At 40.8% G+C, this 24,732-nt stretch overlaps 1 protein-coding gene across 12 annotated transcripts in view; it reads left to right on the plus strand.

Moving 5' to 3' along the window:
• The window catches only part of PUS10 (pseudouridine synthase 10), an 87,522-nt gene that overhangs the window by 23,393 nt on the left and 39,397 nt on the right, over nt 1-24,732 (plus strand). For all 12 annotated transcript variants that reach the window (XM_031008181.3, XM_031008184.3, XM_055377958.2 and 9 more), the window contains one exon: nt 23,379-23,413. In XM_031008181.3, coding sequence (XP_030864041.1) covers nt 23,379-23,413 — 35 coding nt within the window. The remainder of the gene's footprint in view (nt 1-23,378; nt 23,414-24,732) is intronic.

The following is a 24,732-nucleotide window of genomic DNA, read 5'->3' on the forward strand; positions in this document are numbered from 1 at the left end:
CTGGCTGATTTTTTGTATTTTTAGTAGAGACAGGGTTTTGCCTTGTTGGCCAGGCTGGTCTCAAACTCCTGACCTCAGGTGATCCGCCCGCTTCGGCCTCCCAAAATGCTGGGATTATAGGCGTGAGCCACTGCACCCGGCCTTGGTCAGATTTCAAAAGGGTTATTGTCTTTCTGTGTTATAAGTGGGACTTAGCCTAGGTTTTGACTTTAGTATTTTCTTTCTCCAAATGGTCCAGTATCTTCAAGGTTAGGGAAAGGATTCTTGGTAAAAATGTGAAACCAGAACTCTCATAATTATTTAACAAGTGTGATCATTTAAAAAGAGTAATGGTAAACCACCAGTTTATTTTGTGATTCTCTAAAATGATAACTCTGGAAATAAAATTTAAATTACAATTTTAGCACTTTCTCATCACATTTATGTTCAGGTTTTGTTATCAGATGACTGGAATAGGTGCAAAGATGTTTTGAGTCAAATATTTTATTACAGCACCTATCTTAAAATTCAGGAATTTCAAGTCATTTTTGTGAGGAGCTATTTTTGACTTCCTTTTTTTTTTGCTGTGAGGAAGATTGATGCATGTATGTGTGATGATGAATTATGATGGTGAAGTCCCTTAATTGGAGGTGGAAGTCCCAATGAAGTTTTTAGCCACATCCTTTGTCATGGATATGTCCAAATGTCCAAGAAGAGGGGGCTAGGTGGCAAGTGCTACCTTGAAGTCAGACACATCCAAACTCATTGTCAGAAACCTCTTTCTTAAGAAATAGTACTACTACTTTCTTCCCTCCAAGCAGAAGGAAGGACCAGCAAAATAGTCTTTGGCCAGGTTTGTCGGTTACGAAGTGTCGATCTGGCCGGGCGCGGTGGCTCACGCCTGTAATCCCAGCACTTTGGGAGGCCGAGGCAGGTGGATCACGAGGTCAGGAGATCGAGACCATCCTGGCTAACAGGGTGAAACCCCATCTCTACTAAAAATACAAAAAATTTGCCAGGCTTGGTGGCAGGTGCCTGTAGTCCCAGCTACTCGGGAGGCTGAGAAAGGAGAATGGCGTGAACATGGGAGGCGGAACTTGCAGTGAGCCGAGATCGCGCCACTGCACTCCAGACTGGGCAACAGAGCAAGACTCCATCTCAAAAAAAAAAAGTGTCAATCAATTGCAGTGCTACAGCTGCTCCTCCTTTTTAAAATTAGGTTTTACTGCTCCAAATATTGAAAGTTATTTTTACAAATCTTCCCTTTTAAATAAAACTGAATATATTTTTCCTCACTGATATTAATACAGGATCAATACTAGTGGAATCTGTTTTCTAGACTAGATACCATTCAAGGCCCCAGGTGGAAATGTTTAGCTGGGAATTTAAAAAAACTGAGCATCTTTCTCATTGCCATTATGTTTATTATGCAAAGTTATCCAGTTTTTCTTAATGTAATACATATTTTCCAGTCAATTTGGACCTTTCTTTTTTTCTTTTTTTTTTTGAGACAGAGTCTCACCCTGTCTCCCAGGCTGGAGTGCAGTGGCATGATCTCGGCTCACTGCAACGTCCACCTCACGGGTTCAAGTGATTCTCCTGCCTCAGCCTGTCAAGTAGCGGGGACTGCAGCCATGTGCTGCCACACCTGGCTAATTTTTTTGTATTCTTAGTAGCGACGGGGTTTCACCATGTTGGCCAGGATGGTGTCAATCTCCTGACCTTGTGGTCTGCCTGCCTCAGCCTTCCAAAGTCCTCCAATTACAGGTGTGAGCCACTGCGCCTGGTCTGGACACTTTCATAATTTATAAAACTCTGATGTAAAAAACCCTAGTTGAGCACTGGATTGCCATTTCACAGGGCTACTTCCTTTTTATTGCGTGTAGCTTTTGGTTTCACAATTAGTGCGTCAGAGATCAGCTGGATATATGGCAGTCTCCAGAGCCAGGGCAAGAGTGCTCAGCACGTACTTGCAGAGGGCTAGTTTTTTATGTTTAAAAATTATATACATGGCAAATTAAAGAGCCATATATCGTATTCATTAAATTATAATTTGAAAGCTACTTGTGTAAGTAAATGTTGCGGTATCGAGTATGATCAAAACCTTTGATTCTTTTTTCTGGTGGAATCTAAGTTTCTCTCTAAACTGGTTGTTAAAATGTTATTGCCAGTAGCTGAGTAAAGATAATGTGAGGGGAACTAACTTGTGTGGGGAAAAAATAAAATGAATTTTATTTAAATGTGGTCATGAGCCATATAAAAGGAAATGAAATAATAAAATAGATGCAAAGGTATTAACACAAATAGCCCTTTTAGTCTTATATTAAGAAGCATAATATGAAGTGATTTCTATTTAGAATTTAGTTCAAATCCAGGATTTAAATTTTCTGTGAGGCTGGGGTGTTATGATGTGTATTGATTATCTGATATTCCTTTAGTATTATCACTAGAAATTCATATTAGAAATCGTGAGTTGGTGATTTTAGTGAGACTTTCATATTCTGAAAGCATCACAGAAATTCATGACCTGTTGTGGAGTGGGCATGTGCACTCATGCCCTATTGAGTAAATCAGTAGCTAGTCATGAATGCTAAATTTGTATTCCAAAACATTTTTTTTTTAAATGTAGACATGTATTAAGGTACTTCTGGCTGCGTATAGTGGCTTATGCCTATAATCCCAGCACTTTGGGAGGCTAAGACAGGGGAATCACTTGAGGCTAGAAGTTCACGACCAGCTTGGTCAACATGGCGAAAACCCATCTCTACTAAAAATGTAATGTAAAAATTAGCTGGGTGTGGTGGCAGGCACCTGTAGTACCAGCTACTTGGAAGCTGAGGCAGGAGAATCACTTGAACCCGGGAAGTGGAGGTTGCAGTTGGCTGAGATCGCACCACTATACTCCAGCCTGGGTGACAGAGCGAAACCCTGTCTCAAAAAAAAAAAAAAAAAAAAAGTACTTCTGATGAGTAACGTTCAATCTGCAACTTGTTTCTTAGGTGGCATGCAGCAACTGACATTTCAGTTACTGCTTTATTGGTCTGGCCCCAGGGAGGTGTCCCCTACCACGTTAAATTGGAGGTCATACAGTCTGTGCACAATGACTTTTCCCCTCCAATTTTCCTAATATTTATTTCTTTTTCTTGCTTTGTTGCATTGGCTAAGATCTCTAGTACATTGTTAAACAGAATTAGGGATAATGAGAATTCTTTTGGATTATTTTTCTGTTTAAATTCTATCCCCTCACACATATCATTATCTTAGAAGTTATGCATTTACAGTTTCTCCTTTACTCTTAAAAGTACTAATTAAATTGGTACTCCCATTTCTACAAAAAATAAAAAATTAGCTGGACATGGTGGTGCATGCCTGTAGTCCCAGCTATTCAAGAGGCTGAGATAGGAGGATTGTTTGAGCCCAGGAAGTTGAGGCTGCAGTGAGCCAAGATTGAGCCATTGCACTCCATCCTGGATGACAGAGTGAGACTCTCTCTCTCAAATAAAAATAAATACTTTTATCTTTCCCAGAGAATGCAAAGACCTTGGAATACTTGGATTCCTTGTATCTCTTAATTTACATTTCATTGTGTGTGTTTTAATTTGACACATATTTAAATCTCATGTGACATTATTTTATACAAGTAATATTCTATACAATCGGTCAATATTCACAGATTTACCTACATATTCATCTTGTGTATTACCCTTTATTTCAGCTGTCATCTGGGATTATATTCTTCTGCATGAAGAATATCCTTTAGTTTAGTTTTTGTTTTTTAAAGTATAGGTCAGGCCAGGTGCAGGGACTCATGCCCGTAATCCCAGCATTTTAGGAGACTGAGGCAGGAGGATTGCCTGAGCCCAGGAGTTTGAGACCAGCCTGGGCAACATAGGGAGACTCAGTCTCTACAAAAAAATAAAATGTTAGGCCAGGCGTGGTTGTTCACACCTGTAATTTCAGCACTTTAGGGGGCCAACTCAGGATCATTTGAGCCCAGGAGTTCAAGACCAGCCTGGGCAGCATAACAAGACCTCATGTCAACAAAAAATGAAGAAAGTTATCTGGGCTTGGTGGTGTGCACCTGTAGTCCCAGCTACTCAGGAGGCTGAGGTGGGAGGATTGCTTGAACCCAGAGGTGGAGGCTGCAGTGAGCTGAGATTATGCCACTGCACTCCAGCCTGGACAACAGAGTAAGACCCTGTCTCAAAAAAAAAGAAAAGAAAAGAAAATTTGGACATTGATTATGAAAAATATAATTTGAAACTAAAATAATGTTCTCCTCCAGAGAGGATTTTTGTTTTCTTCTGAGTTCTAGCTAGGGGCATTAGCAATTCTGAATTACCTTAATCCAGCCACAGGGATTGCAATTACCTTAATCCAGCTACAGGGATTGCAGTGATTTGAAGTTGATCTTTAGCACCTTTAAGGACTGTTCTTGTCCCCATTTACCCCTGCTTCTAGGGTGTCATCCTTCATGGTTTCAGCCAAAACATAGGGCTTATCAGGATTCCCTCTCTCTCTTCTGACAACAGATGCCCCTTGGGGAAAAGCTGCTCAAAACGCCTGGCTCATCTTTGGTTTCCTTCTTCTGAATTTTGGCCCTGTAACTCTTCACTACCTTGTTAATTTTCTGATGTCTTCATGCAATTTTTTTTTAGTTGTCCAGCTTTTCTAGTTGTCCTCAGGAGGGTTGATCCACTATTAACAAATTTTCTCAACTTTGTTTTCCAATCTTGTTTAGCTTTTCATAAATAGTAATACTATGTTTTTAATTCCAAGACCTTTTCTGTTTTCTAGGTTTTTTTTCCCTTGCGTGTGTGTGAGTATGTGTATGGGTGTTTTAGAAAAATAGGATCCTATTCTTGTTAAATACAATATTTTATCTTTCTGAGAATATCAATATGTGTTGCTATTGTGTAATTTTTTTGTCTCTAGTTTCTTAAAGTTACTTTTTTCAGTTTATTTTGGTACATTCTATGTCAAGTTGCCTGCTTATCGTTGGTGAGTTGGTCATATTGAAGAGTACAGAATAAGAAGCAGTTGAGCCTGGGCGTGGTGGCTCATGCCTGTAATCTTAGCACTTTGGGAGGCCGAGGCGGATGGATCACTTTAAGTCAGGAGTTCGAGACCAGCCTGGCCAACATGGTGAAAGCCCATCTCTACTAAAAATATATTTTTAAAAATTAGCCGGGCATGGTGGTGGGTGCCTGTAGTCCCAGCTACTTGGGAGGCTGAGGCAGGAGAATAGCTTGAGCTCAGGAGGAGGAGGTTGCAGTGAGCTGAGATTGCACTTGGGCAACAAGAGTGAAACTCTGTCTCAGAAAAAAAAAAAGAATAAGCAGTTGGAAGCTAGATATGTGAATAAAGAGGGAAGATTCACTGTGAGCTTTACCAAATACTGAGCTATCTGTCTTCATTTAGCTCTTGGGCAGGTGACATTTCTTTATAGAGATGCAGTCTCCCATCTAGCAATCTGCCAAGGTCCAAAAACGGGTGGGGCCTGGGGTTATGTGTGTATGTCATCATTTTTCTGCCTGTGTTTACTCAGTGAAGTATTAATGCCCTTAAGTGTGACTCAAAAGACTCAATCAAAAGACCTTCATTTTACCATCTCCAGGAAATAAAACTCTGGTCTTTTACTAGGGTTAGAGAGGAACATTCACCTGGCTGCATGGAGTGGGGTAGGGGATCTGAGAATCTGCCTCTTTTGCAAACAGTCAATTTTCTTTATTCCTACTCTTTACCTTCCACCACCACTTCCAGAATTCCTTGGTGCTGCTTATTTCCAGAATTCCTTGGTGCTGCTTAACTCCTGTTTTTATTGTGGAGTATTCATTTCTTCTGCTGCCAATTTAGGATTCAACTTTTTGGATGTCTGCTAAGTCCTTTACCACTGTTCAATCTGCTTTCTAGCTTCCAAATTGTTGCTATTCCCTGCACTCCTACTGTGCCCATTCTAGTGGATTTTATGCAGTTTTAACAAACCTCTGTACTGCTGTTTTAGGGGCTTAACAAAAGCGCATGCCTGGCCAGGTGGTGGGGCTCATGCCTGTAATCCCAGCACTTTGGGAAGCCAAGGCAGGTGGATCACCTGAGGTCAGGAGTTTGAGACCAGCCTGGCCAACCTGGCAAAACCCCGTCTCTACTAAAAAAAAAAAAAAAAAAAATTAACCCGGTATGGTGGCGCACACTTGTAATCCCAGCTATTCAGGAGGCTGAGGCAGGAGAATCGCCTGAACCCAGGAGGCAGAGGTTGCAGTGAGCCGAGATTGCACCGTTGCACTCCAGCCTGGGCTACAGAGCAAGACTCCATCTCAAAAAACAAACAAACAAAAACCGTATCCTCAAATTTGATCTTCCCTTTTTACCAAGAAGGCCAGTTATATTTGTTTACTTTTAAGATAAAATTTTTGCATTTGTCTAATTTTAATTTGTATTATAGTTACATTATTTGTATTTACTGCATTAAGCAAATTACTAAGACCAAAGTGTACTATCTTGTTTTTTTTTCATCTGTAAGGTCAGAAATACTTTCTTACACTAAAGCAACCCTAATGGAAATCTACCAATCTAGTTTTTATTTTACAAACTAATTACAGGGAGGACTATGAGGAGAAAACATGTCAAAATTTTATTTATAGTAGTTTATATTCTTTTTGGCAATTAATATTAGAATTTACACCTAACAGTGACCCTTAGAATGTTTGCAGATTTTAAGGCTATGTAATGGAGGAGTAGTTGGCTAAGGAGAAAGGTAGAAAAAATTCATTACTGGTTATTCTCATAGTGTATTTAATAATCATTTTTGACATCTCATGAGCCTAGGCCTTTTAAAGTTTGTTTAGTTATTTAATTAAATTTATTTATTTATTTATTTATCTTAGACGGAGTCTTGCTCTCTCACCCAGGCTGGAGTGCAGTGGTACGATCTCAGCTCACTGCACCCTCCTCCTCCCAGGTTCAAGAGATTCTCCTGCCTCAGCCTCCCAAATAGCTGGGACTACAGGCGTGTGCCACCATGCCTGGCTAATTTTTTTTTTTTTTTTTTGAGACAGAGGCTCTCTGTGTCGCCCAGGCTGGAGTGCAGTCGCATGATCTCGGCTCACTGCCAGTTTAGTGTGCCTCCACCTCCTGGGCTCAAGCTTTTCTCCTACCTCAGCCTTATGAGCGGCAGAGATTACAGGCATGCCCAGCTAATTTTTGTGTTTTTAGTAGAGATGGGGTTTCGTGATGTTGGCCAAGCTTGTCTCGAACTCCTGACCTCAAGTGATCTGCCCGCTTCAGCCTCCCAAAGTGCGGCACGAGCCACTGCACTGACCTGTTTAGCTATTTTAGCTTCTATTTTTATATCATACTGTACACAATTAGTGGTGATATATAAATAACTCATCACATTGGCATTCTCCAAAAATTTGCTTGAAATTTCCCACACACCAAAGCTTTGTCATTAGACCTTGCCTTTAGACAGGTTGTCACCAAATTATTTTCAGGAATCTGTGGTTCCTTTTTTCTTCTTCCTTTTTTTTATCTCTCTCTCACTTTCTATATTTTTCTCCTTCTCTTTCTTCCTCCCTCCCTTCCTCTCTTCCTTGCAAATATTACATCAAGACGTCCTAATAAAGATAGTGGCAGGATTTAAATTGGACAGGAATTAAGGTCCAGGGACCCCTGCCTTTCTCCTTTCCCCAGTGTCTTATTGCATTTTGTCACTGGGTGTGTGGTTAAATCTGCCTTGGTCATTCATTACGTCTTGCACACCTGTTAACAAGCATTCATAGCTAGAAACTAACCCACTGCAGATACTGTTCCATTCTCAGATTCATGGCAAATTTTGATAAATATCATATCATCTACTTTAAACTTTTAGACTAAAACTAGAAAATTTGGAAAGATCAAAGCTTGAGGAGATCCTTTTTAATTTAATGGATTTTAAGAAGCAACTTAATTTATTTTTCGAATTACTGAACAGAGAGTCAGAAGACCTGTATTATAAAAACAACAATTAACATTCTCATAAACTATCTCATTTAAACTTCCAATTTTACAAGAAACCTCATTTTTCCTGTCTTCTAGATGGGGAAAGAAGCACCCAAAGGGCACAGAACTTGCTCTAAATCACTTGCTGGCTAAGTAGGAGAGAGAGCTTGAACCCAGTTCTTTCTGTTTCCGAATCCCTTGCTTTGTTTGGGATTCTTTATGACCTCCTTCCTATGCTGTTCTGATACTACTTAGGCAAGTCCCTGGAAAGAAAAGGAGATGGCAGGCACACTAAACTAGCAGATTGAAGAGTTAACTGTTTATATTGGAAAGATTTTGTTTGAAGTTTTTGGTGTATTGCTTTAATAAATTTAGAAAGACTTAAATATGAACAGCTTGACATATAACCAAACCTATTTTTCACAAAATTCATATAATTTTAAGAAAAGTGCAAAATTCACTAAATTTAGGAAGATGTTTCTTTAAAAATAAAATTATGATATATGGGGCTTGTGTGCATTTCACAGTTTACAAAGCATTCATTCTATATCATAATACCTCTAAAATTTAGCTGTTGCATTTATGGGGAATGAGGTTTACCTTCAAATAAATGGGTAACTGTTCTCTTTGAAATGAAAATAAAATATAGAAAATTTTAAAACAGGTAGTTTTATTACATTCAAATGCATGTGGTAACTTAAACTAGGTCAACATAGTCCATTCATTAAATTTCAGCTTGAAAGAATCCTTGGAGTTATCTTTTAATGAATAGATAAAACCAAATTTGTAATTAGCATGTTAATTATATGGTCTTTAAAAATGTATGTGAGAGCACTTTAAAACTGTTTTTTTAAAACATTTAAAGCATTGTCCCTGAAAATCTGGTTTGTGTTATTGATCTATCAATGAAGGAAGTACTTGCTAAAGAAAGGTAAATCCTCCCCAACCCATTCAAAAACATCACACATTCTGAATTAGTAGGTACTTTTAATGCATTTTCCTTTGATTTCCCTGATGCAAAAGTAGAAGTAACTTTTTTTTTTTTTTTTGGTGAAGTCTGGTTTCTCCTATAACAAGTGTTCTAATCTTACGAGCATATTTCTGAAGGATTGCAGACCCAACCTAGAGTAAACCCATTAGATACGGCCCCATCCAAATAAGACACTGAGGAATAAAAAAGAGAAAAGGCCGGGTGCAGTGGCTAACACCTCTGTAGTCCCAGAACTTTAGGAAGCTAGGTGGGTGGATTGCTTGAGGCCGGGAGTTCAAGACTAACCTGGCCAACATGGCGAAACCCCATCTCTACTAAAAATACAAAAATTAGCTGGCTGTGGTGGCACATGCCTGTAATTCCAGCTACTCGGGAGGCTGAGGTGTTAGAATCGCTTGAACCCAGGAATCAGAGGTTGTAGTGAGCTAAGATCATGCCACTGCACTCCAGCTTGAGCAACACAGTGAGATCCTGTTTCAAAAAAAAAAGAGAGAAAAAAAATTTCATCTTTAGCACAAAGTCCTCATAGAAATAATAAATTTCAAAAAACCTATAAATTTTTCAAAAGTAAAAATTTATTCTCAGCCCAAAAATAGAAACTGTTTTGTACTGTTCCTCTGTTTTTCATTGCTGAGAGGTGATAGTGAAGCAGCAAGGATCCTAAAAATATAGTGCATTTTAAAATAAAATAGACCTCAACCTATTAGATAATATTTAAATGAGGATTCCTCAAACTAATAGTACCCAAGCAAATATACTATGTAACACTTTAAAATTTTGTGATCTAATATTACTTTTAATTTCTTTTTAGTAAATTGATTTGATAATAAATTGAGATATAATTCATTTTAGCAAACTTACTGTTATACAAAAGATAACTTAGATAATTGGTTGTGAGTTTTTAAAATAACCTTTAAATTTCTGAAAAGGATTCACAAGTATTACATTTAATTTTTTTCTTTTTTAAATTATAAAAACAGCACATGCTTACTGAAAGTGCCAAACAACTCAGAAGTATGTAAAGTTAACATTAGTCTCTCTCTTTCTCTTCCTCTTTTCTACTTCCCATTTTCTGGAGTAACATTTTGGTAATCTCTTTCTAAGACCTTTTGCTATATACATATTAACGTATACCTGCATGTACTGCACATAGTTTGGGTTTGTTTGCTTTAGTGAAACATACATGTTCTGCAAACTTTTTACCTTGCAACAACCATTGACAACCTTCAACTGTGTTAGAACTTACAGAGCTCACATATGCATATATGAGCTTTCCCGTACAGATGGTTAAATCAGAATTTCTTAAATTAATTCATTTATCCAGTTGAAGAATATTCAGATCACCTTCAGTTTTCAGGTTTTATTATTATAAATGGAATTTGCAATGAACATACTTGTATATGGAGTCTAGTATTTCTATATTTTGGTCTGATAAATTCTTAGAATTGGAACTGCTGAATTGATGGGAATACAGATTTAGAATTGTGATAGGTATTTCCAAATTGCCCTCCTAAAAGGTGGTACCAGTTTACAGCAGTGTATTACAACCCCATGTCTTTTTCAAACCTGAAGTTATACTCTTCGGTATTTTCTAACCTATATGCAAAAGTTTTCTTGTTTTAGTTCACACTTGTACTATTTGATTTTCAAGTGAACTTTTACATCTTTTTATATGTTTACTAGCCATCTGGGTTTCTATTTTCTGGTTATTTGGCTTTTTAAAATTGATTAGTAAGTGCTCTTTGGACATAGTGACTATTAATCTTTCATCAATTCTGTTTCTCCCACCCAGCCTGACATTTGTCATTTACCTTTGTTTGTGGTCATTTAACAAACATAAATTTCTAATTTTATGGAACTTTTCATCTAGGAACAAATTTATCTGTACTTTTTCAATATTTGTTTTGATCTTTCAATTTTATTATAGTTTTTCCTCACACATTTATTTATTCCTATGTGTTTTTAAATGTTTTTTATTTTTGATTTTAGTTGAAATTTGAGTGGAATCTCTTTTTCCCATAATTTTTTTTATTTGGCTATTAGGAAAGTAATGTATGCATGTTTGTAGGTGTGTGTGTTTAATGTTTGTCTTGGAACTGACTAACTTGCAGGTCTCTATTATTAATCCTAGTGGTTTTTCAGTTATTATCTAGGTATGCAGTTACCTTATTTGCAAATAATGATAGTTTTGTCATTTCTTTTTTACTATTTTAAAAATATATACAGTATATTTAGGTGTATCATGTGTATATTTTAATACTAAGTATATTTTTAGCTCTATTCTGATAGGTACACTTTATCTAATTTTTTTTTTTTTTTTGAGATGCAATTTTGCTCTTGTTGCCAAGGCTGAAGTGCAGTGATGCGATCTCGGCTCACTGCAACCTCCGCCTCCCTGGTTCAAGCGATTCTCCTGCCTCAGCTTCCTGAGTAGCTGGGATTACATGCGCTACCACGCTCAGCTAATTTTTTTGTATTTTTTAGTAGAGAGGGGTTTCACCATGTTGGTCAGGCTGGTCTCAAACTCCTGACCTCAGGTGATCCACCTGCCTCAGCCTCCCAAAGTGCTGGGATTACAGGCGTAAGCCACCGCGCCCAGCCTATCCTTTATTTAATGAAATTTGCTTCTATTCCAAGTATAGTATGTTGTGTTAAAAATAATAAATAGATATTTGTAATAATTATATTTTTCTCCTTTTATCTATTTTGTAGTCAAGTAAACTAATAATTTCCTTGTGTTGAATTTGTGTTGTTTTCTTGAAATAAGCATTTTTCATTCTGATTATAGTAACAATTAGACTTAAGGGCTGGGTATGGTGGCTTATGCCTGTAATCCTGGCACTTTGGGAGACCAAGGCAGGAGGATTGCTTAAGGCCAAGATTTTGAAACCAGCATGGTCAACATAGTGAGACCCCCATCTCTACCAAGACAAAAAATTAGCTAGGTATGGTGGTGCATGCCTGTAGTCCCAGCTACTTGAGACTATATTTTTGTCTGATAAATTCTTAGAATTGGAAATGCTGAATTGAAGGGAATACAGTTCAGCTGGCTGAGGTGGAGGATCACTTGAGCCTAGGAGTTAGAGGCTGCAGTGAGTCATGATTGCGCCACTGAGCTCCAGCCTGGGTGTCAGAAAGAGACCCTGTCTCAAAAAAAAAAAATTCGACTTAATATTTTATTTAGGATATTTACATACATAGATATTTGGTTTAGGTATTAAATCATGCAATTAGATTTTATATTAGATTATGTAAACCTTTTGGAATGAACTGTGAGGTTTTCTTATGCTTCGAAAATTTTAACAACAAAGAAATTATCTGTTTTTGTTTCTTGAAATGTTGTTAAATTCACTTATAAAATGATATTAGATGGTTATAAAGGTAGGTCTTTATTACTTTTTCAATTTCTTCTATTAAAAGTTATTGTTCTATCTGGCCAGGCATGGTGGCTCACGCCTGTAATCCCAGCACTTTGGGAGGCTGAGGCAGATGGATCATTTGAGGTCAGGAGTTTGAGACCAGCCTGGCCAACATTGCAAAACCCTGCCTCTACTAAAAATACAAAAATTAGCTGGGTGTGGTGGTGCACACCTGTAATCCCAGCTACTCGGGAGGCTGAGACACAAGAATTGCATGAACCCAGGAGGTGGAAGTTTCAGTAAGCCAAGATCGTGCCACTGCACTCCAGCCTGGGTGACAGAGCAAGACTCTGTCTCCAAAAAATAAATAAATATATAAATAAAATAAATAAATAAATCCAGGGATCAAGATAAAGACAGATTTTCTGGAGAGAGGAGAGAAGTAAGTATACGGAGTTCCTGCTGGAGTCAGGCAGTCCTGTAGTCCTGGGACCAAATGCCTGCATTGTGACTAGGAGGAAGTTAGAGGCCTCTTTATTTTTTTATTATTTTTATTTTTTTAATTGAGATGGAAAAAGAAAAGTTATTGGTCAATCTGTTTTTTCCCTCTTCTTGAGTCAAATTTTGATTAATTAAATATTAGCTATTTAATTACCAAATAATTAATTTGTTACTTTACTTTCCTTCAAAATTGTTTGTTTCAAAGTGTGGTCTAGCAACCCCTAGAAGTCCTTGCAAGGGGTTCATGAGGTCAAAAGTATTTTTATAGTTTATAATAATTTGCTTTTTTCACTCTCATTCTTTTAAGAGTATACAGTGGAGTTTTCCAGAGGCTATGTGATTACAGCAAATTGAATGTAGAGGCAGAATGAAAATCCAGGTATCTCCTATTAAGATGTATATTAAAGAGATTTGCAAAAATGTACCACAGCATCAGTTTTCTCACTAAATTATTTTGTTTGAAAAATATATTTTTCAAGAAAAGTTATTTATGTTAACACATAATGGATTTATTACTTTGTCATTAATTTTTAATGAATTAATAAATATTTTTTAGGCCAGGCACGGTGGCTCACGCCAATAATCCCAGCACTTTGGGAGGCCAAGGCAGGCAGATCACCTGAGGACAGGAGTTCAAGACTAGCCTGGCCAACATGGTGAAACCCCATCTCCACTAAAATACAATAATTAGCCAGATGTGGTGGCGGGCACCTGTAATCCCAGCTACTTGGGAGGCTGAGGCAGGAGAATCGCTTGAACCTGGGAGGCAAAAGTTGCAGTGAGCCGAAATCTTGCCATTGCACTCCAGCCTGGGTGACAGAGCAAGACTCAGTCTCAAAAAAAAATAATTTAATTTATGGTTTTAATTGCTAATATGGTAAATATTGATAGCTATAACCAACATAAACAAAAGCTACTTGAGGTTCTCGAAAACTTAAGAATGTAGGCTTGGCGTGGTGGCTCACACCTGTAATCCCAGCACTTTGCGAGGCCAAGGCAGGTGGATCACCTGAGGTCAGGAGTTTGAGACGAGCCTGGCCAACATGGCGAAACCCCATCTCTACTAAAAAAATACAAAAATTAGCCAGGCATGGTGGCGCGTGCCTGTAGTCCCAGCTACTCGGGAGGCTGAGGCAGGAGAATCGCTTGAGCCCAGGAGGCGGAGGTTGCAGTGAGACGAGATCGTGTCATTGCACTCCAGCCTGGGCAACAGAGTGAGACTCTGTCTCATAAAAAAAAAGAATGTAATGGGACCTTTAACCAGACTGTTAGAGAACCACTGATCTACATATAACAATTTAATTCTTTTGAAGGTGCCTGTACTCATCTTCTATAATTCTTTAAATCTTCTTTGAATAGAATAGTCTACTGTACATGTGTATATATCTTCATCTATATGTATAATTACATTTTACATGCATTTTTGTTTTTACACATTTATTGTGTGTTCATGTGTGTTTGTCAGCAGAACTGCAACTTGAATGGAAGCACTGACCTACTTGGTGTTTTGGTTCTTTCTTGTGGCTGATTTTGTCCACAGGCCAAGTTTCTATAAGTGATTTAGGTATGTGAGCTAGTGGATTTCTGATGATAGTCTTGGATGAAAGGCACAGAGTTCCGTAGCCACAGGCAGGAACAGTTGGTGGGAGATGGGTGGTCCTCCAGGGAAGCTGCCATCACAGGTCAGCCTTATCCTCTGATGGTTGTGCTGGATTTCTTGCAACCTGTATTGTGCTCAAGGCAGGAGCTCAGAGGTATCCTTAGAATGGGGCTTCACTGTACAAAGTCCTGGCCACTATAAATGTTTCAGAGAAGATGCTGGCTCTCTAAAACCAAATTCAAAGAGGGAGTACATTTGCACTTCTCAGCCACACCCGGCTGCCAACAGATATTTGAGATCCTTGCTTCACTGAAGTTATTAACTCTAGAGTTACCTGAAATTCAGTTGCTATGTGTGTTCTCTCTCATTTTCATATGACACTAAAGAACAGTACTGAGCCATATCTGTCTTCATTTATCTATCCCAGAGCCTTTCATTTATTGTAACTGTTGTGTCTTTTCTGATCCCCCTCCCTGCTTCTACTCCTACCCCACCCCACTTGCAGAATTTCCTCTTGTTATTTCCAATCAAATCCTTCATTTCTAAACAAACATCAGCACCTACAGTGTTGGAAGATGCAATACAATTTCCTTAAAACTCACAACATAAAAATAGCAATTCCAGGAACTGGAGTAATAGAGCTGTAAAACCTAATTTGGCCCCACAGATTCATTCTATCTTTGCTGATCTGTCCTTGCTTTTCCCCTCTTGACTTGTCCAAAAAGAAGATCTTCACCCTTTTCAATGCTATCTAAACGTTCTTATTGCCAAAGTAGAGAGAAAACCTATAGTTAAATGGTCTCTTCTTATGTCTCACTTCATTTTCTTTTTTCTCAACCGTATAGGGAAAGAAAAGAGGATTTTGATGGGTTTTTTAACATGGCCAACATAGGTTTTATTTATCAGAGGAGACACCCAGATTCAGTCTGTTACATTCATTTAATCACAGGTCAGACATCCAAGGCTTTGGGGAAAAGAAGAAAGTCTTGAGATGGGGAGGTGGCGGGGATGAGGAGATGGTGGTGGTGCAAGAGTCAACTAAGTGGTAGATCAAACAGTGGTTATAGGAAAATATTCCCCCTTCCTCTCTTACCTTCCTCTTTTTGCCACCGCGCCTGAGACACAAGGTGAGGGGCAGGCCCTGGAGAGGCAGATGTTCAAGGTTATAGCATGCTGCCACAACCCTGACACACGGTGAGGCACAGGCCCTGATGGAGCAGAAGTTTAAGGCACTAGCATGCTGGGGATGGGGAGGAGGAGAAGGAGGAAATCTTAGGCAGTGGTCTGGATAGAGAGAAGGAAGAAGAATTTCTCTTGTCACTAACCTCCTTATTGAGCCCAGTTTCCAAATGGCTATTACAGTGCAAGAAAAAATTACATAAATGTTTGTAGGTATGTATGCATATGTGTATGTGTGTGTGTATGTGTATGTGTTGGGAGAAGAGTTTGGAGCAGGGGGTACTGCTAAATGCCTCCAGCTGCCCACACAACTATTGTCATTTTTCTATTGTCATTATTCTCAGTCTGTATTTATTTTATCTTTGTTATTATAAATGAGTCCAAGAGATGTGTAAGATTCAAAAGAATATAGTTTGAAGGGCATTGGTGGTGATTTAGAAACCTCAACATCACTGCCAATCAGCAAGTCCTGCCAATATGTGTTCTCAATAGTTCTTAAAGTTGCCTACACTTTATCATCACTAGCATTGCTGTAATATATTATTTCTTGCTTGAATTACTGCTTTAGTTTATGATAAATCTTCCTTTTCTTTAATTCCCATCTTTTTCTTCTAATTCACAATGCAACCAGAGTGGGCATTCCTGAAGACAAATATGATCATGCTACTTCATTCCTTAAAATCCTTCTGTGGGACCATATTGCCTTAAGGGGAATATCTAAACCCCTTAGTATGGGGTCCAGTAGTTCTGTGATCTAAGTCCTGCTTCCTCCTTTGCATTTCCCAGCCACACATCCTCAGTTCTTTAGGGACCACTGACATAGTCCCCAGAACCTTCCCAGTGCTCTCTGGCATTTGCACCTTTGGGTTTCCTCTGTTTGGAACATACTTTCCACGTTTTTCACTCTGTGAATTCTTTTTGTTTTGTTTTGTTTTTTAAGATGGAGTCTCACTCTGTTGCCCAGGCTGGAGTACAGTGGTGCAATCTCAGCTCACTGCAACTTCCGCCTCCCAGGTTCAAGCGATTCTCCTGCCTCAGTCTCCCTAGTAGCTGGGATTACAGGTGCGCACCACCACACCCGGCTAATTTTTGTATTTTTAGTAGAGATGGGGTTTCACCATGTTGGCCAGGGTAGTCTTGAACTCCTGGCCTCAGGTGATCCACCCTCCTCAGCCTCCCAAAGTGCTGGGATTATAGGCGTGAGCCACCAAGCCGGCCTGCCCTGTGAATTGTAAGTAGCTGATCCTTTGAAGCTCAGATTAGGTGTCACTTCTCCTGCAAGACTGAGCCAAGGATCCTTTACATGCCCCTCCTAAGTGTATCTCTGTCTCAGCCCCCACCACTCTGTATTTTAATTATTTTCATTACTGTTACTATTAATAGCTTAATGTTTATTATCATTTTGTCTTAGTTCATGGGTTTGCTCATGGGCAGAGACTGTTTTTTTATCTCTGCATTCTCAATTGCAATCTCACCACATAGGCAGTACCCCCTTAATAAATTGAATACCTTCCTCTTATGGTTTGAGAAACCCAGAGAGAGAAGCCACCTTGCTAGTGATCACATAAGAGAAGCAGAGCCTGCCTTTTGATCTAGTGTTTGTTTCCCTCCATCAGGAATTACAGACTCAGATGTCTATAAGAGCCAGATAGACAACAAAAATGAGAAAAGTGGGCTGGACACATTCTCTCATTTTTCTGGAAAATATGACTTTCTCACACTATACTTTCCCATGTATGATAAAGAAATATTTTAGCACAAGACATATTTTCCTCTTAAACTAACACACAAGAAAAACAATAGTACGAAAATGATGGTTATATTGCAACTTGATGAAGATTCAAAGATCAAATGTTTCTTTGTGCTGCCGTGAGTCTTGGCCTATACATAAATGAATCACATCTCATGTTATGGTTTCATTCTTTGGGTTCATGACCTAGCTTGGCAATCAAAACCTTCTGAACTTTCCAGTTTCATCTTTAATCGCTGAACGCCTAACCTCACTTATGAACACACATAACATACCCCAAAGTGTCCAACTTTACTGAATTGTAGTTTTGCAACGCACCATTTTTAACACCTCTCTCTGTCTCTATCCTTTCTCCATCACCTCTGCTTGAATCAACTTCAATCCCTGTTCCTACTGTCACCCACTCTCATTATTTGGTACTAGATGAACCTCTAACTCAGAAAGCTCAAACACCATTCCCGGGCATAGACCTTCTGGTCTATGGTGTGTGTGTTAGTGTTAGCAGAGTACACAAGCACTTTAGCAAGCACTTATTCAACTGCCCCATTTAGGACTTGCCTAACATTCTCCAATAAAGTTAAACATAGTCCAGGATTAAATTGTGTTTTCTTAATTTTCCAGAGGTGACATACTGCCTCTGGTATCAAATTTGATTAAACCTGATAACTTTAATGCCATTTGGTTCTGTTGGGGAGGAAAAATTTATTTGTTTACTCTAGAGAATAGATTTTTTTCTATTCACTAAGGGACAGAACATTTATCAAAATTATCTTGGTGATTTGAAAGGGAGAAATATACTTCTTTTTCCTTGCCAGAAGCAGGTCCAGGGCATTATTAGCTTGTGGTAACAATTGAATAATCCAGCAATACTGACTTATTTGAGATTCAGCCTTTAAGCCCCTGCTGTGTGGTTAGTTCTGTCCAATCTGCTGGCATGCTGGAGCAGGGAGCCTGCAGAGGCTTTGGAAGGAAAAACCCTTTAACAAGTCTCAGATACTAAAGACATTTGATTTAATTTCATGTGTTACACATGGTTACCTGGTTTCCCTTGGCAACCTCCAGTTCCGCCCTACTTTATAATTAGAGGATGGTGGGATACATTGCAGACTTGATGACATCACCTGGAAGTGACTTGTAGAGAACAGAGTTTGCTTCAAAAGAAGAGACACAAAGGTCACTAAGAAAAGACGGAAGAGTCTGAGGTTCCTTAAAGAAGAGACAGATAGCTCTCTATAGCTCAGATTTCATTGAAGAGGGAGGTTTCAGAACTAGCTATAGCAAAGCAGTTTGGAAATATGACGGAATGAGATCAAGTCCTGTAAATCTTTTAAGGTATAAATCTGAATTTTATTATTTGTAAAGTACAGATAAGGTTTCAGTTCAACAACAGTATTAATTACCATTTATTCAGTATTTGCCAGGAATATGACTTGGGTCTTTACAAACACATTAAATCATCACAATAGTCCTGCAAGGGAAGTATTAATATTTTTGTATATATAAGGACATGTGTTTATTGATCTCTTAAAGAAGGAGGCTGGGCCAGGAGAGGTGGCTCATGCCTGTAATCCCAGCACTTTGAGAGGCCGAGGTAGGCAGATCACTTAAGGTCAGGAGTTTCAGACCAGCCTGGCCAACATGATGAAACCTGGTCTCTACTAAAAATATAAAAATTAGCTGGATGTGGTGGCGGGTGCCTGTACTCCCAGGTACTCAGGAGGCTGAGGCAGGAGAATCGTTTGAAACGGGGAGGAGGAGGGTGCAGTGAGCCGAGATCGTGCTACAGCACTCCAGCCTGGGTGACAGAGTGAGACTCTGTCTCAAAATAAAAGAAAAAAAAAAAAAGAAAAAGAATGAGGCTGAAGGAAGGGCGGGACAAAATTAACTACAAGGTTTCAGTTTTAGGAGACCATTATTCTTTTTTTTTTTTTTTTTTTTGAATGCTCCCTAAGTCCCATAGGTCTCAGTCGTCTATTACAAAACAGTTTAATAACAGTGCCTATAAATGATTTCTTTAGGCATCCAGAAAAGTTTAAATTACAATCATCTTAGTAATTCTCTCATTTTACATATTAGAAAATTGAGTCCCAGAAATTAAGTAAAACCTAAAGTTAGGTTTTCTGACTCATAGTAATTTGTGTGTTATAATACTATGATACTGTCTGGGTGCAGTGGCTCATGCCTATAATCCTAGCACTTTGGGAGGCCAAGGCGGGCGGATCACGAGGTCAAGATACTGAGACCATCCTGGCCAACATGGTGAAACCCTGTCTCTACTAAAAATACAAAAATTAGCTGGGCGTGGTGGCGTGCACCTGTAGTCCCAGCTACTCGGGAGGCAGAGGCAGGAAGATTGCTTGAACCCAGGAGGTAGAGGTTGCAGTGACCCAAGATCACGCCATAGCACTCCAGCCTGGGCGACAGAGTGAGGCTCCGTCTCAAAAAAACAAACAAACAAACAAAACCATGGTACTATGCCCATGCATTTTGAAATAAGGCTCGAATAAATGAAACGAAAAAAGGAAGGGGTCTTGTAATACTACTACTATAAATGTATTAGGTTGAGCTAGCAGAGTAAACTAACAAATCAGAAGGTACTGGTGAGACATTTAGGCACTGGTGTTACGGGATCCTTGGGGTGTTGCTTCGCCAGCTGGAAACCTCTGTGGACAGTGGCGTCTTTGCCCGAGTTTTTCTCTAGCCCGCTAGGCTCGTTCTGTCCACTTGGCCTGGCAGGCTACGCCTGGGTCTGATGCCTGCCAAGGGCAAGCCAGGCGTGGAGCAGCGAGAGTTGTGTGAGTGAGCATGGGGTCCAGCCACCGCACACAGCAGGCACGCTGGCTGCAGTGGGGCAGGCAGCTCCACGCGCAGTCATGGCTCCCTGTGAAGCTGAGGCTGGACCAGAAATACCATAAACAGCTTCCACAGCTGACCCCGGGGAATATGGTGGCACCTGGAAATTTGGAGACGCTAGAAACCGCAGAGCCCTAAAGAGGGTGTCACAGCCCTGGCTCAGGGAGCTCCTAGGTCTGGGTTCCCGGCCACAGCTCTTCTCTTCCTCTCTCTTCTCTCCTTCTCGTCCCCCGTGGTGAGCAAGGGGCGTGTTTCAGCCCTGTTTGTTTTACAGCTCTTTTAGCTCCACCATTTGTGAGGTCCTGAGTTCTTGTCTTGCGTCCAGGAAGAATGAGGTATGCAAACAAGTGGAGGATGAGCAAGATGAAAAGGAGCTTTATGGGCGTGGTGGCACTCGCCTGTAGTCCCAGCTACTTGAGAGGCTGAAGCAGGAGAAACACTTGAACTCGGGAGGCGGAGGTTGCAGTGAGCTGGTATCGCACCACTGCACTCCAGCCTGGTGACAGAGCGAGACTCCATCTCCAAAAAAAAAAAAAAAAAAAGGAGCTTTATCAAGTGGTAGAACAGTTCAGAGAAGACCCACAGTGGGTAGGGTAGCTCCTCTGCATAGCCAGGGTGTCCCGATAAGTGTTCAGCTCTCAGCAGAGAGAGTAGCTCCTCTGTGCAGGCAGGTCGTCCTGTCATTCTTCAACTCGCAGCAGAGAGGGTAGCTCTTCTCTGCAGGCAGGTCGTCTGTCATTTCTTCAGCTCTGAGCAGAGAGGAAAGCTCCTCTCTGCAGGCAGGTCGTCCTATCGTTTCTTCAGCTCTCAGCAGAGAGACTCTGGGGTGGATAGCTCCTCTCTGCTGCTGGTTGTCCCCTCATCTCTTTGGGTCTGGCTGAGTCCAGGGCTTTATATGGGCCTCAGAGGGGAAGAAGTGTGTGCCAGTTGGTCCATGGGCAGCCATGGGTGGGCCTGGAAGAAGGACCACAAGTTCCTACTGCTGTCCCGGGGACTGGCAGCCCAGCCCCCAGGCTTCAGGCCCTCCCTGGCTTGAAGGTGGGGCTTCACTGTGGACCTGCCGCTTTCTGCCCAGGAACCTCTCTGCCTCCTGCTGCTGTTCATGGCGCCCTGGCTGTTCTTGCCAAGGGGCGCCTGCAGGCCAGCACCAAACTGCCCTCAGCCCCTCCTTGGCCTCCCTCCCGTACTTGTTGGTGCCCAAAGTCTACAGGGGGCTGAGGCAGCATGGGGCTGGCGTGTCAGCACTGCCATGAGTGTGCGCACACCTGGCTGGGCTGCGACAGTGCGCAGGCTCGGCTCCAACCCGTCTCCGAGATTGGTGCAGGCACTGGGAGCAGGGAGAGGTCAGGCAGCGGGAGCAGACACCTCCAGGCCTGTGGGGACAACGGGGGGGCCTTCTCGGGTCCCTGAAAGTGCAGAGATGCTTAGGTCCACAGCTGCAAGTTGGGTGAGACTCCAGGGACTGCCTGCCTCTTTGCGTTTTCCCCGCAGCAGAGGCCGCCCCAGCCAACCCCGTGCAAATTAACCCGACACTGTCAGGGCTGGCCCCACGAGTCCCGGCTGTGCCTTTGGCCGGGTGCTTGTGGACCCCTGAGATGGTGACGGGGAGCGAGGTTGAGGCCGGGACGGAGGCTTTGGGCCTGAGAACAGGTCCTGGCCGGCCATGCGAGAGCAGAGGTGGCACAGTTGGCTGCCTCGGGGATGTGGAGCACAGGGGTCCCACCGCCGCCACTGCTGCTCCCACAACCCCTCCTGCCGCCACCGCCCACACCTCCCGGTTGCAGCAGGCTTGATGGCAGCGGCTACTCCGGACGGTCCACACTGCCATCACTGGGAACAGGTTGTGCCCAGTTAGCGGTTAATTTATTCTACTTGGCTCACGTCTGAAAGAATTAATGCAGCTAATCTTTCCAAGTGATCATCAGTCTTTAGGAGTCCATAGAGTACCCTACTGGTCATCCGAAGGAAGTCCTGTTAGTTTAGAAGGACAGGCCTACATATGAACCACAGCATATCCATAAATTAAGCCGTGTCTTGAAGTGGATGTGAATGATAATCGTTGGCCTTTTTTTGTGACACGTAGAAGCAGACTACATGTGGTATTTTATTGACTTATACAATGTTTCCGTCATGTTTACAAAATGCTGTGTGCTGTGGGGGACATATCGTTACCTTTCTTTAAGGTGAAAGCTGTGGGAGGCTAACAGGAAACAGAAATCTCAGTGTCAGTCACTTACTATGCAAAGCATTTAGCATACATTTCTTTTTTTTCTTTTTTTTTTTCTTGAAACGGAGTCTCGCTCTGTCGCCCAGGCTGGAGTGCAGTGGCGCGATCTCGGCTCACTGCAAGCTCCGCCTCCCGGGTTCACGCCATTCTCCTGCCTCAGCCTCTCAAGTAGCTGGGACTACGGGCGCCTGCCTCCACGCCCGGCTAATTTTTTTGTACTTTTTTTTTCAGTAGAGACGGGGTTTCACCGTGTTAGCCAGGATGGTCTCGATCTCCTGACGTCGTGATCCGCCCACCTCGGCCTCCCAAAGTGCTGGGATTACAGGCGTGAGCCAGCGCGCCGGGCCAGATTAAATGCGGGCTGGGCGCGGTGGCTCACGCCTGTAATCCCAGCACTTTGGGAGGCCGAGGTGGGCGGATCACTTGATGTCAGGAGTTCGAGACGAGCCTGGCCAACATGGTGAAAACCCGTCTCTACTAAAAACACAAGTTAGCCGAGTGTGGTGGCAGGCACTTGTAATACCAGCTACTCAGAAGACTGAGGCAGAAGAATATCTTGAACCTAGGAAGCAGAGGTTGCAGTGAGCTGAGATCCTGCCAGTACACTCCAGCTTGGGTGACAGAGCGAGACTCCGTCTCAAAAAAAAAAAAAAAGAGAAGAAAGAAAGAAAAAGAAACACTCATACCTCATTAATGAGAAATAGAAATCTGTAAGGAGGAGGGGGATACCCCGGCTGAATTCCTAGGCCACAGTAAACCAGCATTGCAAAATAAAATCTTACCTCATTTCTGATTTTAAATGAGACTGAGGTCACTGGTAAATTTTTGAATACTAACTCGTCACCTAAAAAGGGGAGTTTGATTAGCAAATAGTTAAGCACTTCAGTAATGATATTGAGACTTAATTTCACTGAACATGTTTCCCCCTTTTCTCTTTCTGGGTGTGACTAAATTGCCTACAGCATGCTGCATGGTTGCTGGTAAAACAGGAAATGGGGTAAGTAATTTAGGTAGGGAATTTTTACTACCATTCAAATACAAGCTACCTGGTTCTTAAAGCACTTTTACTACTACAATCTCTATTTTTATAGTGCATTCACTAGCTACTAGAGAAATTAGCACAAAGAACCAATTTTTATTGTATACATTTAGGGTATCAATCTTGTTTCATTAGTTTATTTGCATAGCATATTAGTAGTTTATTAAAGCAGATTCATTTTTTGTGTGTTTTAATATGAATGTAAATACATGTTTTATATGCATTAGGCACTTATGTAATGTAGTTTGGGCAGTTATTTTTTAAAAATAAATTTCATTTATTATTATTATTTTTTTTTTTTGAGGTGGAGTCTTGCTCTGTCACCCAGGCTGGAGTGCAGTGGTGTGATCTCAGCTCACTGCAACCTCCACCTCGCTGGTTCAAGCGATTCTCCTGCCTCAGCCTCCCAAGTAACTGGGATTACAGGAGCCTGCCACCATGCCTGGCTAATTTTTGAATTTTTAGTAGAGATGGGGTTTCACCATGTTGTCCAGGCTGGTCTTGAACTCCTGACCTCAGGTGATTCACCCGCCTTGGCCTCCCAAAGTGGTGGGATTACAGGCACGAGCCACAGCACGCAGCCTAAAAATAAATTTTATATTGGTCTTAGAAACTAAACTATAAAACTATGTCATAAAAGATAAAAAGTAAATAACTGGTGGAACAACAGTGAGTTTACACATAGGTAAGACATAGAAAACATAGATTCACAATCCTTTATCTGAAACAGTTGGAGGCCAAAAGTGTTTTGAAATATAAAATTTTTGGATTTTTAAAATGTGATATGATGTTAGAGATCATGTATATCATTTCCTTCCCCCCCACCCCCAGGCTCTGGGGTGGTACTACGTAATCAAACATATTAATATTTCTGCAACAAAACATATGAATATTCATAGTAAGTTTGATAAAGTCTCTAAATCGCCTCCTTCAAATCAGGATTTGATTCCCAACTGAATTTAAAAATTTTTTTTAATTCTCCAGAATATTTTGGCATTTGAAACTAAAACATACCAGTAAAAAAAGGGCCATATGACTGTTGGCAGTACCTATGTACTCTGGAGAGAAAAATCCAGGAAGAAGCATAAATTTCTGTTTTAGAATCTCATACTTGGTTAAGTGACTTATAGAAAAATAATTAATTTGGCTTTTTTGTTTGTTTTGTGTTATATATCTGCATTTTCAAAGGGAAATAACTACATAAGGTTTGGGGGTTTCGTTAGATTTTATTAAATTAGTCTCAAATGGTTTAGATTCTGGTGTAATAAAACTTGATC

Source organism: Gorilla gorilla, chromosome 12, assembly GCF_029281585.2.
Source record: "Gorilla gorilla gorilla isolate KB3781 chromosome 12, NHGRI_mGorGor1-v2.1_pri, whole genome shotgun sequence".
Taxonomy (NCBI): domain Eukaryota; kingdom Metazoa; phylum Chordata; class Mammalia; order Primates; family Hominidae; genus Gorilla; species Gorilla gorilla.